Genomic DNA, 17,752 nt, shown 5'->3' with positions numbered 1-17,752 from the left:
CTGATATAACATTTTCTGTCAAAGGGATTTCTAAATTCTTGATGAAGTTACACTTTGATGCAGCTTCAACATTCTCCATTGGGCTGTGTCATTCATTAACAAATGACATTGGAGAATGACTCACACACAGATGCTCAATAAATCACTGAAGGGATAAATGCATCTATTTATTTTGGGGTAAATAATGCTCATTCCAAAGGTTGATGATATACCTTTAAAATTCTTAATTAAATCAAACATAAGCTATTCCCATGCTTACTAGTGCTACTCCTGTTTTGGAGTGAAGTCTTTTTGTTTTCTGTGTGTCCTGAATTATTCTTGAATAAGTCAAAGAATCATCACAAGTTCCCAAGATAAATGAAATACTTAAACCAAAACCAATAATATTTGGTACCAATAATATTTGGTACCAATAATATTTGGTACCACTACCATTGAGCTCTGGTAGCATAGTGGCTAAAGCACTTGACTGCTAACCAGAAGGCTGGTGGTTCAAACCCACCAGCCTCTCCTCGGAAGGAAGGTTGGGCAGTCCTACTGCCGTAGTGATACTGCCTCGGAAACCCAAGGAGGGGTCGCTATGAGTCGGGGCCGACTCGACGGCACATAACAACAACAACAACCATTGAGTTAAGTCTGACAACTCCTAGCAACTCTGTAGGACAGAGTAGGACAGCCCCATAGGGTTTCCAAGGCTATAAATCTTTATGGAAGCAGACTGCCACATCTCTCTCCTACAGAGTGGCTGCTGCATTTGAACCACCAACCACCATTTTTGTTAACAGCTGAGCACTTAACCACTGAACCACCAGGGCTTGATCAACTAAATATGTATCTACAGTAACAAAGACTGAGCTGCTGATTTTTACCTTTTCCCTTAGAATTTAAGAATGAAGTGTGACCTTTATCCTGAATCCTAATACTATCTCTTTGATCTCATATTGTGGTATGATATTACCTTCTTTAAATATTTTTGTTTAATGTTAGGAATTTTCTTTGTTCCTGTTGTCTATTTTATAAATTCCTTCATAGCAGAAAAGTATTGTTTGTTCATAATATTTTCTTTGCTGGCTATTATATCATGTGCTTATGATTGAGGAGTCCCTGGGTAGTATGAATGGTTAAGCACTTGACTACTAGCCAAAGGGTTGGTGGATTGAATCCACCTGGAGGTGCCTCAGAAGACGGGCCTGGTGACCTGCTTCCAAAGGTTGCAGCCTGGAACACCCTATGGAGCAGTCTTCTCTACATACGTAGGGTCTCCATGAGTCAGAATTGACTCAATGACAACTACAATAACAACATGGTTATTGAAAATATGTTCCCTTCTAGAAATACTATGAAAAGTTCCTAAAACATTTTTCTTAATGGATAGTCTCCTGAGATATATTGTCTTCAAGCATTGTTTGAGATGGTACCTAAAATATGTAATGGGTAATTTATATGTAGTTTTATATTTATTACCACTTTTATTACTGAGCTTGTGGTCATATTTATACCTGGGGTAAAGATCAGTAGAGAAAATATTATTAATTTCTATCTGTTGAATTGGTGAATTATTTAGTAAGTACAGGTAATTCATTAGGAAGAAAAACCGGGCTGGTGAGTTTGTTAAGAGATACACAGCATTACCACGCTTATTAGGCTCATCCAACTAATTGTGCCCTATTCAGGCCTCTTTTTTACCTCTAAGCACTGGAGGAAGTACCATTAATGGCAGGAGCATCTGAGATTGGTGAAGGTTAAGGAATGAGCATTATTTACCCCAAAATAAATAGATGCATTTATCCCTTCAGTGATTTATTGAGCATCTGTGTGTGAGTCATTCTCCAATGTCATTTGTTAATGAATGACACAGCCCATATTCTAAGGACCTAACAATCTGTTGTTGTTGTTGTTAGGTGCTGTCTAGTCAGCTCCAACTCATAGTGACCCTGTGTACAACAGAATAGAACATGCCTGGTCCTGCACCACCCACACAATCCTTGTTATATCTGAGCCCATCATTGCAGCCACTGTATCAATCCATCTCACTGAGGGCCTTCCCTTGTTTCGCTGACACTCCACTTTACCCAGCATGATATTCTTCTCTAGGAAATGGTCTGTTCTGACAACATAACCAAAGTAGGTCAGAAGAAGTCTGGCCATTCTTGCTTCCAAGGAGCATTCTGGCTGCCTGTCCTCCAGGACAGACTTGTTCATTCTTCTGGGGAGTCCATGGTACTTTCAGTATTCTTCACCAACACCACAACTCAAAAGCATCTTTGCTTCCTTATTCTTTGATCTTCCTTATTCATTGTCCAGCTTTCACATGCATATGAAGCTATTGAAAATACCATGACTTGTTGGCATAACCTACTACACAAAAACATTACTGCACATTCTACTTTGGCAAGTAGCAACTAGGATCTTAAAAGCTTGCAAGCAGCCATGTAGATGCAATGATGTGTCTCTCCTCCTCCAGAGCAAGGAAGAATGAAGAAAACCAAAGACTCAGGGAAACAATTAGTCCAAGGGACTGGAACACCATGCAATCCTCAGCCTATATGAGTATGAGAGACCAGAAGAACTAGATGGTGCCCAGCTACCACTGTCAACCACTTGTTGTTGTTGTTGTTGTTGTTGTTATTTGCCATTGCGTCAGACCTGACTCATAGCGACCCCTCCTTGGGTTTCCAAGGCAGTATCACTACGGAAGTAGATTGCCCAACCTTCCTTCCGAGGAGTGGCTGGTGGGTTTGAACCACCAGCCTTCTGGTTAGCCGTCAAGGTCAACCACTTGGAGGGGGATATATGGATCTATGTAGGAGATCCTGGATAGAGTGGGAGAACAATGTGGAACAAAACTCAAAATCATTTTTTTTTTAAAGGAAAAAAAGCAGGCTTGCTGGTCTGATAGAACCTTGTGAAACGCCTGAGACTATGGTCCCTAGCTGCCCTTCAGGTCTGGAATTGAGCCCACTTCTATGGCTTCCAGCCAAACAAAAGTCAGGTATATGAGCTTAACATTTATATTAGATAAATACATTCCTTGCAGATATCAATCATGTGAGAATAAAAGGGCTGTGTATGCACAGAAGACAACTTGGGGGGCCGTAGTGCATTGAGCGAAGAACACAGGGATGAGGTAACTATGGGGAGAAAGCGGGAAGCGAGCTGTTGCATTGTGGAAAATTACAGTCAATGTCATGAGACAAAGTGTATGTGAATGCCTGTATGAAAAATGGATTTACTCGGGAAACTTTCACCCAAATCACAATAATTTTTTTTTTTTTTTTAATACTATGGCTTGGGTTAGGCACACCTTAGTGTGCAAAGAGACATCCTTTCTCTTTGGCACTTTATAGAGATCTTTTGCAGCAGATTGCCCAGTGCAGTATGTTATCTGATTTCCTGACTGCTGCTTCCATTGGTGTTGATTGTGGAACCAAGTAATGTGAAATCCTTGACAATTTCAATCTTTTCTCCATTTGTTTATGATGCTACTTATTGGTCCTTTTTTGAGGATTTTCATTTTCCTTATGTTGAGGTATAATCCATAATGTAGACTGCAGTGAACCTTCACTTTCAGTAAGCAAGGTTGTGTTGTCTGTGTATTGCATGTTGTTAAGGAGTCTTCCTCCAATCTTAAAGCCATGCTATTCTTCATATAGTCCATCTTCTTGGATTATTTGCTTAGCATACAGATTGAATAAGTATGGTGAAAGGATACAACCCTGATGTACTCCCTTCCTGATTTTAAACCATGCAGTATCTCCTTCTTCTGTACAAATGACAGCCTCCTAGCCTATGTACAGGTTCCTCATGAGTACAATTAAGTGTTCTGGAATTCCATTCTTCTCAATGTTATCCATAATTTGTTAGGATCCACACAGTTGAATGCTTTTGCATACTTAATAAAACAAAAGTAAACATCTTTCTGGTATTTGCTTTCAACCAAGATCCATCTGACATCAGCAATGACATCCCTCAGTCCATGTTTTCTTCTGAATCCAGCTTGCATTTCTGGAATTTCCCTGTCAATATACTGCTGCAACCATTTTGAATTATCTTCAGCAAGATTTTGCTTGTATGTGGTATTAATGATATTTGATCATTTCCACACTTTGTGGGATCACCTTTCCTTGGAATGAGTACAGATATGGATCTATGCCAGTCAGTCGGTCAGGTTGCTGTCTTCCAAATTACATGGCATAGATGAATAAGTGCCTCCAGCATGGCATCCATTTGTTGAAACATCTCAATGGGTATTCTGTCAATTACTAGAGCCTTGTTTTTTTGCCAATTCCTTTAGTGAAGCTTTGACTTCTTCCTTCAGCACCACTGGTTCTTAATCTTATGCTACCTCTGAAATAGATGAACATCAACTAGTTCTTTTTGGTACAGTGACTCTGTGTATTCCTTCCATCTTCTTTAGATGTTTCTTGCACAATTCAATATTTTTCCCATAAAATCTTTCAATATTGCGACTTGAGGCTTGAATTTTTTCTTCAGTTCCTTCAGCTTGAGTAATGCTGAACATGTTTTTCGATTTTGGCCTTCTAGCTCTAGGTCTTAGCACATTTCATTATAATAATTGACTTTGTCTTCTCGAGCTGGTCTTTGAAATCTTCTGTTCAACTCTTTTATCTTGTCATTTCTTCCATTTGCTTTAGCTGCTCTCTATTTGTGAGCAAGTTTCAGAGTCTCTTCTGACATCCATTTTGGTGTTTTCTTCCTTTCCTGTATTTTTAATGACCTTTTGGTTTCTTCATGTATGATGTTCTTTATGTCGTCCCACAATTCACCTGGTTTTTGGTCATTGGTGTTCAATGCGTCATATCTGTTCTTTAGATGATCTCTGAATTCAGGTGCGATGTAATAAAGGTCATAGTGTTGCTCTCTTGGACTTATTTTAATTCTCTTCAACTTCAGCTTGAACTTGCATATGAGCAGTGGGTGATCTGTTCCACAGTCAGCTCCTGGCCTTGTTTTGGCTGAAGATATTGAGATCCTCATTGCCTCTTTCCACGGATGTAGTCAATCTGAGTCCTGTGTACTCTGTCTAGCGAGGTTTGCGTGTATAGCTGCTGTTTATGTTGTTGAAAAAAGGTATTTGCAATGAGTAAGTCCTTGGTCTTGCAAAATTCTGTCATGCAATCTCTCATGTCATATCTTTCACCAAGGCCATAATTTCCAACTACTGGTGATTCTTCTTTGTTTCCAACTTTCACCTTCCAATCATCAGTAATGGTCAATACATCTTGATTGCATGTTTGGACAATTTCAGACTACACACATTGGTAAAAATCTTCAATATCCTCGTCTTTGACTTTGGTGGTTGGTGCATAAATGTGACTAGTAGTAGTAGTAACTGGTCCTCCTTGTTGGCTTATGGATATTATCCTATCACTGACAGCATTGTACTTTAGAATAGACCTTGTAACATTTTTTTTTGTGTGTGTGTGACAATGAATGCCATGCCCTTCTTTTTTAATTTGTCATTCCCAGTATAGTAGATCATGTGATAGTCTGATTCAAAATGGCTAGTATCAGTCCATTTCAACTCACTAATTCTTAGGATATCAATCTTTATACATTCCATTTCATTTTTGACAATTTCCAATTTTCCTAGATTCATACTTTGTACACCCCATGTTCTGATTATTAATGGATGTTTGCAGCTGTTTCTTCCCATCTTGAATCCTGTCACATCAGCACATGCAGGTCCTGAAAGCTTTACTCCATCCACATCATTAAGGTTGATTCTTCTTTGAGGAAACAGCTCTTCCCCAGTTGTATTTCGAATGCCTTCTGACCTGAGGGACTCATCTTCTGGCACTATCTCAGACAGTGTGTCAAAGCTATCCATAAGATTTTCCAGTAATATATCAGATAGTGTTTCATTGCTATTCATAAGGTTTTCACTGGCCAGTACTTTGAGAAGTGCATGGCCCCTTCCTTCTTCCAAGTCTGTCTTAGTCTGGAAGATCAGCTGAAACTTGTCCACTGTGGGTGATCTGCTGGTATTTGAAATACTGAGGCCTCCAGCCTCACAGCAAAATGCAGTCCAACATAGTACACCAAACTGACAGGCATTTGGTGGACCTTATATTCTACTGAGTATTATTTCTCTTATCACATGTTTTTAACTCTATACCTGTATTTGTTTCCTTGTGCTGCTATAACAAAGTACCAAAAAGTGATTGTCTTTAAACAACAGAAATTTATTGTTTCACTTTAAGAGGCTAGAAATCTTGTTGCTGGCCTACTCTCTCTAAAGTTTGTAGGGGAAGATTCTTTTTTGTCTCTTCTAGCTTCTGGTAGACCCAGGCATTCCTTGGCTTGCAGGTGTATCTTCACGTGGCTGCCCTGTCTCTCTGTGTCTCTTTTCTTCTTTTATAAGGACACTCCTAACATTAGATCAGGACTCATTCTACTCTAGTAGAACCTCATGTTAACTGATAACATCTTCAAAGACTATTTCTAAACAAGGTCTTGTTTACAGGTACCAGGAGTTAGGACTTCAACACATCTTTTGCAGAGACATAATTCAATAATAATGTTTAAAACTGGGAAAAACAAAAAAATTAAAATGGTTACTCCTGACAAAGACTACACTAATAAGTTACTTTTTAATGTGTCTGCGTAAACAAAGGTCAATCAGACATAGGTAGAGGAATTTGCACCACTAAGGGAAGTATGGTCATTTTCTTGATCGTATATGAAAATTGGCCTTGCCCAAGGCCCCACATAAGGTTGCAGTGATGGGGCACTGCATAATTCCCGGGGGCATTATTTCAATAGATTAGGATACCAGGGGCACTGTACACATAGATGATAATCTTTGAGGCCAGATATCCTGACCCAGAGATATCTTTCTCAGCTATCTATTTTATGGACTTTGAAAAACAAGAGTAACCATGTTATTTCTTCACTTCAATTTGTTCAGTGCTTTTCGAACTCCTACTGTGTTCCAGGCACTTTTCTTGGTGGAGTAATAGAGAGATATAAAAATAATAACTCATAAATGTATAGCTTGTTAGACAACATTAGAGTTTAATAATTTTCTTTAAAGACTTCATATCCCAGAAGGAACCACAAATAACTTGAGTTAATAACTGTATCTCCTTTCTCAGGAATCCTATTGTAATGAATGTGTTCAGATTGGCAGAGAACTGGCAATGGCATTCACTTAATGAAAGCCATATAGAGAAGCTATACTCTTCCACTGGGTCACTCAGCAAATATTACTTTTATAGTCCCTTGATACTTTCTGACCTCAAAAGTAAGAGATCGAAAGGAAGTCAAACCACATCCTTCCTGTCTTAGTAAGGAGAAACTTTGACTTCACCAGCTGGCTGAGAGGCTGCATGAACTCACATATTTTAAGATGAACTGGCTTGAGTACTTGAGTGGTGATTGTTTTTCTCACAGATTTTCAAAGGCAACTTTGATAATTAAAACAAGCAAAATGAAAAGTGTTGGCATTCTCTCTTGCCCATCTGTGACTTCATTGTGCTGGTACTTAGTGTTCAGAGGGGAAATGCATGTTTGAACTGGTTCTTGATTTTGCAATAAAAATTGAAGGAAAATATTCTTCAGCTTATGTCAGCTTGTTTTATATTTTTCTCTTAACAACACGGTTAAAAATTAAGATATTACATCATTTTAAATTCCATTGCCTTGTAATATTTCATTTTATGTATTTAGCACTTTGAAATATGAGCCTATATCATAATTTTATTGTAAAATTAAATTTACTATCTCAACTCATATGTTATTTTATTGTTTTTCATTTTTAATTGGATTCACAGATCTTTGTTTTTTATGAGAAATTATGAAATATGATCTGACTTGTATGTAGTTCCAATATTTTAGCATGAGTATTGTAGCAAGAAATAACACTAATTTTTACCTTCTATAAAGATTTTTATTACTATTGTTTTATATTCCAACTCTTTATAGTGATATTTTCAGCATGATCAGAAAGGAATATAATATTGATGACTATAATCAAAGATGGTAAACACTTTGGAATATGAATGATAACTAATATGTTAAAACACATAAAAGTGTATTTATTATGTTGAATGACATGAAATTGCTTTTTGGTGAGGAAAAAATGGTCAAATTTTGACAGTTTCATCTGGTTCAATTTATAATGTATTAGTTTGGTGATTCATACACTTTTAATCAAAATGAAATTGTGTGATGTTGTTATTGTTGTTATGCGCCATCGAGTCGGCCCCGACTCATAGTGACCCCTCCTTGGGTTTCCGAGGCAGTATCACTACAGAAGTAGGATTGCCCAACCTTCCTTCCGAGGAGAGGCTGGTGGAAATTGTGTGACAGTTAATCCTAAATAATTCAGTCTTATGTGGATAATCCAAAGCTAATACCAGTCCTTCTCTTGCTTGATTCACTGCCAGCTTTCAGGTTATTTAACTACTCATTGTTGTTATCATTGTTAGATTCCATTGAGTTAGGCTTCAACTCATGGTGACATTATGTATAATAGAACTAAATGTTGCCTGATCCTGAACCATCTTCATGATTGTTGTGACACATAGTGTTTCCATTGGCTAATATTTGTAAGTAGATCATCAGAATTTTCTTTTTAGTTTTTCTTCATCTGAAAGTTCCATTGAACCTGTACACAATACATGACACTGAAGGTGTTTGAAATACCAATGGCATAGTGTCCACACAAACCACCACAGTACAACCAGCTGTCAGATGGGTGGTGGGATACTCAATAAATCCATCTTAAAGCAGTTATGAATGGAAGAAGAAAATAATATCAACGAATCTAGTTACTAAGACAAAAGTTCATAATAAAAAATACAGAAGTTAGGATAAAGGAATGGTTAAAAGTATGTATTAAAGTAAGATTTAGGGATTACCTAGATTTATATACACATGCTACATTTTTTCTAACTGTGATATACAATAGATATTTGACTAGGCTACCAAATGAGTTGTTTCCAACAGATTAAATTAAGATGATATTAAATTTTTCAGGTTTTCTGAAAAGTGTTAGTTGAAGAGAAAATGTGGTTTGTTATGGAGTGACTCCTTACTCGAAGTTAACAGATTTAATTTCTTAATCATAATTCTATCACCTGGCAGGCTGTGTGACACATGAAAGCCCCCTAAACTTTCTGGAACCACTTTATTTGTTCAGTTTACCAAAAACATTTGGTGCACATGACAATTCACACATCCTTAGCAACAATTCTGTGACTTGCAAGCACCACTGCAGAGACGGGGAACCATTGGATTAGAAAAACTCTCAATCCTTCTTTGTCTCACATGCTAATTCCTATTAATCTAAGAGGTATTAGAAGTAATTGAGGAAAAGGAAACAAACTACTGGAAATTTGAAAACATGAAAGGGAAGATATTAACCACTCAAGCTGATCATTATGTATGAGTTCTTTCCATTTGACTGGTGGCCAGAAACCAGAGGAGAGTGGAATTGATGAGCCAGTATGTCATGCTGGTTCTGATTGCAGCCTGAAAGGAAAATAATCCAGATAACTGTTTAATTGGATGCTACTTAAAATAAGAAGCTGGAACTCCCCAAGAATCATGGTCCAGTGTAAACATCTTTTCAACCATATTGGTTAAATAAAAACCAAAGTATTTTGCCTCAGTAGCCAACATCCCTGAGGTTCCATTTTCACTGTCATGAAACTATTGCTTTTAACTGTTCTTTGTCAGTTTTACTTTTCAGTGTAACTACTTTGGGGTGATAGTTTTTCAATATTATACATGTGATGAAAAATGAACATAAATAAGCTATTAGCTATAAACATAGTAACCAAGAAAGAAAAACATAGTGATAGGAGGGTTATAATTAAGTGTTTTCTATGAAACACAGTGTTTACAGTGCTTCTGAACACAGGCTGGAATGAATTGGCTTGCATTTAAATCATCTTATATAGTTTATGTCATATATTTTTATATCACATAGAATCTGTGACATGAGTTGGTTATTTACCCTCTCTGTGCCTCAGTTTCTACACTGTAAATCAGGGGTGGTGATAATAGGGTTGTGGTAAGGATTATACAAGTGTGTTTGTGGAAAGCGCTTACCCAAGTGGCTGGCACCTTATAAGTGCCATATAGCTGTAATAGTAATTTGCTACTATTAGTGTTTCTTTCATAACAGTTTTATGTATAAGTAACTTTTTGTTCAACCCAACCTACTGGCTCTTTTAAACTGATAGTTTTGACTGAATTTTCATAGCATGATGAAATCTAAGTTTTTCAAGAAATGGATAATAAAAATAAACCAAATTTAATATATTGACTTCTCCAACTATATATAGGTAAGACACTTAGCATAATTTTGGAGATGATTTTACCAATTAATGTATTTTAGTCCTCTTTTTCCTTTTCTTCCCTCCATTCTCTTGAGACTTTATTTTTTAGAGCTGCTTCTCTGAGCTGTATGCATTCATATTTAATGATAGCCATTTTTATTCTTTTTGTGGTATTAAATATTAAATATCAGACAGAGTACCTCCTTTAATTTCCCTTTGGAGTAATAAAGTGTTACCAGTAACTTTTTCTTGAGATCTGTAACAATATTCTTTGTCAAAACAGAAGTACGTAGTAAAGCCAGGAAAACACCTACAAGGAGCTCTTAGAAAGGGAATTATAGGTTGAATAAAAGAAATGTATCAAAAAAAGCAAACATCTAAGAGGTGAATCAGTGCAGATTTGCTCTCAGAAAATCTACACACAATAGACTTTCTTGATAAATTCTAATTACCAAGGTATGTGCCAAATTATAACAAAAAGTTTTAATGATTAATTTAATGACTTTATTCACAATGAGAATATTAACATGAATAAGAATAACTCTTTTATAAATCTTGTAATAAATGAGGCACCTAAAATGTGCCTTTGAATGAGTGTCTGATTTCATAGTATTAGTTTGCATAGTTAGACCAGTGAAGTAACAACTAATTTCTGGGTAGTCATCTATTGTTACAAAGGGAAGACCAGGTATCTCTTGGTGAAAGTGCTGGGGTGATAGAAAAAAATAGCAACTTATAGATTAGGCTCTGACCAATAGAAAGAATGCTACCGTCGAGCAGAAGTAAAGTGCTTGGTGCCTGGTACCACTGCTGTCCCAGAGGTTAACACTGTACAGTGAGTTTGGGTTGTTTTTTTTTTTTTGTTGTTGTTGTTTTTGAGGGGGGTTTCTGGATAATAGGGAGGTGGGGGATTCTGTTGAAGAAGTTAGGAGGTAAGGAAGCAGAAACTTGAGAGAATTGGAACCCCAGTTATTCATCAGCCTACATGGTCATACCAGTGCATCCAGCTGTGCGTCTACCTGAGCAAGTGTATATATTCATGGCTTCTATAAGGAAGACCAGTTCATATGACTATTAATTCAGAAACCCAATGAAGAAATTGAAGATTGTTTATAAACTTTGTAGTCTGAAAATGATCAAACACGTAATCGAGATGTATTGATAATTACAGATAATTGATAATTGGAAGCAGAAGTTGGGAACAAAGAAGGATTAATAACTGGAATATATGACCTTGGTTATAAAAACAACTCCAGAGATTGCATGATGGAATTTTGTAACACCAAAGACTTTTTCGTTGCAAATAACTTTTTCAACAACATACCAGTATTCCCTTTGAGATACATATTACACTAACCAAGGTCATTTGTATTTTTGTTGTTAATTATTTGTCTCATAATCATTTTCTTAATGTTCTTCAGGGAAAATCTTGGAAGAGATGCTATCATACTATTTTCTAATTGCTTTTGAAAGAAGCTCTTAATGTACTTCTTTTCTCTTCTATTTGGTGAATATACCTTGGGATAGATACTTGGCAAGAGGTAGACATTTAATATATCACAGAAAATACACAGTCTCCACTACCTATAGATTTCTAATGTTCTTAATGTCTTGTTTCTTGCAGGACGGTTCTTTTTACTCTGACTTCTGTAGTTGTACTTGTCATCACAACTGACTGGATCAGCTGGGACAAGTTGAATCGGGGATTTTTGCCCAGCGATGAAGTTTCCAGAGCATTCCTGGCTTCTTTCATCTTAGTCTTTGACCTTCTCATTGTGATGCAGGTAAGTGTCCTTGTATTCCTCTCTGTTTTGTAAAGTCACTCTATACGTTATCGTAAGTATAAAAAACACTTTACAGAGACAGGTTCCAGAAAGCTAGAGGAATGCATAGTTTACAGTTGCTATTGATGAGGTCTTCTCTGATCATATTTTCAGCAATTGAACTGGAGGGAGGTCAATTGGTCTATTACCATCAACCAAAAAAAAGCCAAACTCACTGCTATCAAGTTGGTTCCTACTCATAGTAGTTACTCCTTGGGTTTCCAAGGTGGAATCTCTATGGAAGTAGATTGCTCAATCTTCCTTCCAAGGGGTGGCTGGTGGGTTTGAACCACCAGCCTTCTGGTTAGCAGTCAAATGCCTTTGGCACTACGCCACCAGAACTCTCATCATAAGGGCATCAAGAATTCATTTTACGAACATTGCAAGGTTGGTCGTTAGAAACCGTACAATATGCTGATGTTTTCTGCCAAGGCTTCAGGGTAAAAAACAAACAAACAAACAATAACAACAACAACAAAAAAAAACAGTAACAGAAAAACCCCCTGCCATTTAGTAACTGGAAAGCTGCAGAGATGAGGATGCTAGAAAGCCAGCAAAGCAGGTAAAAGCAATTGCCCAAGCAACTCAGGGTTTTATAATAGTTGAAATGGAATGATGTAAAAAGGCTTTTTCTGGTTACGGAAATTATCACTTTCTTTCAGTATTCACCAGAGAGTATTCCATTTTCATGTAAACAGTATTTCTGTCCTGCTTAGGAACAGATTATTTGTACAATAGCTTAGCCCTAACCAGTGTTACTCCTGGTAATCTCCTGGTGTGAATACTTTGGGATCTTAAGAGTGTTCTTTTCAGTGGATCAGAGTGAGACATTAGCTATTTCTTGGCACTTTATCTTGTCCATTAAATGTCCATCCATTTGCTAGGCATTTTCTTATTGTTTTCATGAGGCAATTTTGTTTTTTCATCTCCAGAGAGATTTTCAGTCACTAAGGCTGCCATTGCTAAAGGGAAAGGAGACTCATTGTACTCTGAATTTATGGGAGATTTCATCGTATAGCAGATTGTTTTTCTGATTTCTGGAAGCAAAGATGGGCCTTCATAAAAGATATTCTGTAGTGTCTTAGAAGAAAATAATAATCTTTTTTTTTTTTTTTGTATAATATACTCTGAATATTAGGTTCAAGATATTTCCCTTGAGCATATTACCCCTCTAATGGATGTTAATTTAAAATATATTGTAGTTTTTAAAAAGATACTTAAATATATACAGTTGAATTTTATTGTTGTATCATCTAAAAATTGATACATTTTCTTTTGTTCTTTTATTTCCAATGGAGTGGTTTGGCCTAGTGGAGAAAACACTGAGCATGGAATCAAAGCTTCCAGATCTGCCTCTCACTAGCTATAGCACCTTCTGTAGATACTTACAAAATTTCATTTATAGTACCTCTGCAATAATTTATCATGCATTATCTCATGCAAGGGTCATTTTTATCTTCTTCCATCTAATACTGCTAACTAATATACTTTTTAGTGTAAAACATAGCTTTGGCAAGTGGCCTACTGGTTTCTCTCTGAGTCTACCTTAGAAATGAAGGCATAACTAGCCTAGTAGACCATTGGCTCTCGGAATTTCCTTAAATTTATATAGGTAAGAACATAAATTTTCTCATTGCCCACTTCTATCTGCTGTATTCTACCCTTTTTATATACATCTTCATTATTCTTCCAATAAGTTCCAAAAATAATTGGAACTTAAAAGGGAAAAAATGCAATAACATTGCAATTTGTGGACTTCCTCAACAAGTATTTAACAAATAAAGACAGATGGAGGAAAGGAAGGATAGCCATGATTTATGCAGACAGGGTCAGTGGCATTGGAAAGGGAAAGACATTCCGGATGAAGGAAATGACATAAAAATGTTAATGCCTGTAAAGGCCAGAGTTAGAGTGTAGCCAGAGGACCCTTTGACTGAAGAAGGAGAGCTTGTACTGAGGAATATATCAGTTTGGATCATTTTGGCTACAAGTAACAATAACCCTGCCAAGCCAGCTTCATCAAAAGAAGGGATGTGTTGTTGTTGTTATGTGCTGTCTAGTCGGACCCAACTCATAGCAACCCCTCCTCGGGTTTCCGAGTCACTACGGAAGTAGATTGCCCAATCTTCCTCCCAAGGAGTGGCTGGAGGGTTTGAACTGCCAGCCTTCTGGTTAGTAGTCAAATGCCTTATGCACTATGCTACCAGAGCTGCTGGGATGTACAGAAGCAGGGACTAAAGTATAACAGAGAACCTAGACAGGCTTTTCTCTCCTTCTCCCACTTTTACTTTTCAGTTCTACTTTCTTTGTCTCTCATTTCTGCCTTCTTTTTCTCTCTCACTGCAAAGCTGCTTTTTTAGCTTCCCAGCTTACATGGAAGGAAGTGAGCACTGCCAACACGTTAGAGGGGAACCAACCTCTGGCTGTCAGGCTGAATTCCAGATCCCTGGGAAGGAACTGATAGGCACATGGACTGTCCCATGCCTGTGTCTGAACTGACTGGCTCTAGTGGAAACATGGGAGGCTGCGGGGATGGGACAGTCCTAAAAGAATAGGAAGAGGTTGAGCCTTAAAAGCAACCGTGTAGGTGTCGAATACAAAGAATAAGCTCTGTTGGCATAATGGTTAAAGCATTCAGGTGCTAACCAGAAAGGTTAGTGATTCAAATCCACTAGCCACTCCGTGGGAGAGAGATGAGGCCATCTGCTTCCATAAAGATGTACAGCTTTGGAAACCCCATGGGGTAGTTCTACTCTGAATTGCAGGGTCACTTTGAGGCGGAATCAACTCAATGGCAGTGGTTTGGTTTGGTTTTGGAATACAAAGAGGAAAAAGGAGTCCTGGTGGTGTGGTGGTTAAGTGCTCAGCTGCTAACCAATAGGTCAGCAGTTCGAATCCACCACTAGCTCTGCAGGAGAAATATGTGGCAGTTTGCTCTGTAAAGACTACAGCCTTGGAAATCTTATGAGCCAGTTCTACTCTGTCCTATAAGTTGCTATGAGTTGGAGTTGATAGCAATGGATTAATTCAAAGAGGAGTGGAAAATGAGACCAAAAAGTTTAGCTCCCTTAACCGTTTCATTTATCTCCTTCCCAACACTCAGCATGCCACCCAAGTTGGCTGATTTGTCTTTTCCTATGTCTTTTGTATTCTAATCCTTCCTTCTCATTCTCTCTGTCAGCCTTTCAGCCCTGACTCCCCTCTGTACTACTGTGCAATAATCTCCTATGGAACTTTCTGCCTCCAGACATCCCCTTGTACCATATACCCTGTGTATTTCACCCTACAACCTCACCCTTCCAATCTTTAGTGCCAGATTGGACATGTCACATCTCAAGAGTAAATATTGTCAGTGACTCTCATTGCCAAATAATTCTGAGAGTCTGGGAGCTTTCTGTTTCAGTGCCCTTCACAATCTGGCTGCTTTTTCTTCCATGAGTTTCCTTTGTACTAGTTCTATCCCAGACTAAAGGACTTGTAGCTTTGTCCGTATCCATAACATATTTATGTCCTGGATGTTTGTGAGCCTCTTTTTCCTCCGCAGAGTGCATCTCTCTCTCCTGCTCTAGTGATTTAGATTCTACCAGTTAAGACCATTACAATTCCCTTTTCATTAAAGCCGCATGATTACTTCCTTTTTACGATGCATATAGCATCTTTCATCTGAACTGCAAATAGACATTTTACTTGTTCCTGCTCTATATAGCAGAAGTCCCTGGGTGGTGAAAATGGATAACATGCTCAGCTGATAACTGTAAGGTTGGAGGTTTAATTCCACCCAGAGGCATCTTGAAAGAAAGGCCTGACAATCTACTACCAAAAAAACCAGTCATTGAAAACCCTGTGGAGCAGCATGGTTCTACTCTGACACACAGGGGGTGTCCATGAGTCAGAATTGGCTCTGGCAACTGGTACTACACAACAGAGCGGGAACCATAGCTTATAATTCTTAGTATCCCTGGTATCTCACTAGCATAGTGCCCTATAGAGGCAAGAGTAGGCCCACAGTAATAATGTGATGAGGATAAAAAGTTGCACGTTGTACCAAATCTTACAGGCAAACTCCTTTTGGGAGCATCATGTTAAAGTTCTTGAAACTAGTGCATATAACAAGAGAGTCAATATAAGGAAATGGAGCTCTGGCAGACATATGTATTTGAGACATTTGAAAATCTGTATTTCAGATATTCTAACAATCTATGCCCAAATAAGCTATGATCTAATTCAGGCCATATTCAAATATTTCAGGGGAATTAAAATGAGAAAAGTAGCAAAATAAATGGATATAGGGCAAGTAGTTTCTTTAAAAGATTTGTCCTTGTTTGAATCATTTAAGTGATTTAACAGCAATTGACACTCGGCTTTTCTAATGGTAGGAGAATCCCGCTAATACTATGGAAAGGATTTTAATTCTTGGTTCAAAAAATAAAAGAAATCATTAAAATTTGGTCCTGTATCTGTCAAAGATTCACTTAGACAAAATCAGTGGGCCAATTCTGATTTTAAAAATTATAATTCATGATTATTCACTAAATGGGGTTTTTCTGCATTTATTGTTAAGATGACTTTCACATCACATTTTTGTGTTCTTCATACAGTCACTAGAACTAAGGCATAAATAGATGCCAATAAGCTATAACATGACTTACATAAATCACACATTGCTATGGGATATGAGAAATAAATTATAAAGAAAATTTCCTTCTGAGGAAAATCTTATCTCATATCCCATTTAATATTTATTATTTCATTTGATTTTTATATATTTCTTTAATTCATTTCATAAATACTTGATTTGTAGTTATGTCCCATCCACCTACCTCCTCTGCTAAATTGAGGAAAACATACATCTAAGACACATACAAAAAAAAAAACAAACCCAAACTCAATGCCATTGAGTTGATTCCGACTCATAGCAACCCCTATTGGGTTTCAAAGGCTGTAAATCTTTACTGAAGCAGATAGCTCCATCTTCCTTCCAGCAGCTAGTGGGTTCGAACCACCAACCTCTGGTTAACAGTCAAATGCCTTAACCACTACACTACCAGAGCTCCTTCTAAGACATATAAAAATTAAAAATATGAGGTGCTATACAAGTAAGTCATTAAAAATAGAAGAAGAAGAAAAATAAACCATCATAGGAGTTCAAAAAAGAAAGAGATCAGTGTGTAGACCAGAATAGTGAGTGAAAACTTCAAGGAGAGATGAGACTGGAAGAGCAACTAGAGTTTGAAAAGGCAGAATAATGAAAGAAAACTTTTTTTTTTTTTTCCAGCTGGGTGTAACATCATAAGCATCAAGATAGGAACTCAGTTTATTTCCGTAAGTTTAGAAAACACTTATGAATATGCATCAAGTCCTGAGGATAGAAGACAGAAGGAAGGGAATTCAAAGATCAATAAGATACAGTCCATGAAGTACTTGTAGTTGCATAGTTGTTGTTGTTGTTGTGTGCCGTCAAGTGGGACCCGACACATAGCGATCCCTCCTTGGGTTTCTGAGGCAGTATCACTACAGAAGTAGATTGCCCCATCTTCCTTCCAAAGAGTGGCTGGGGGGTTTGAACCACCAGCTTTCTGGTTAGCAGTCAAGTGCCTTAGGCACTACACTACCAGAGCT

The 17,752-nt window shown here is 37.5% G+C and overlaps 1 protein-coding gene across 1 annotated transcript in view; it reads left to right on the top strand.

Annotated features, from left to right (window-relative positions):
- TMEM117 (transmembrane protein 117) overlaps positions 1-17,752 on the top strand; it is a 753,498-nt gene that overhangs the window by 578,446 nt on the left and 157,300 nt on the right. Inside the window, 1 exon segment of the mRNA XM_007937920.1 lies at positions 11,935-12,094. Coding sequence (XP_007936111.1) covers positions 11,935-12,094 — 160 coding nt within the window.

The sequence above is a fragment of the Orycteropus afer genome, unplaced genomic scaffold (assembly GCF_000298275.1).
Source record: "Orycteropus afer afer isolate SDZICR_OR568_19922 unplaced genomic scaffold, OryAfe1.0 scaffold00045, whole genome shotgun sequence".
Lineage (NCBI taxonomy): Eukaryota > Metazoa > Chordata > Mammalia > Tubulidentata > Orycteropodidae > Orycteropus > Orycteropus afer.
This window is presented reverse-complemented; position numbering and strand designations above follow the sequence as displayed.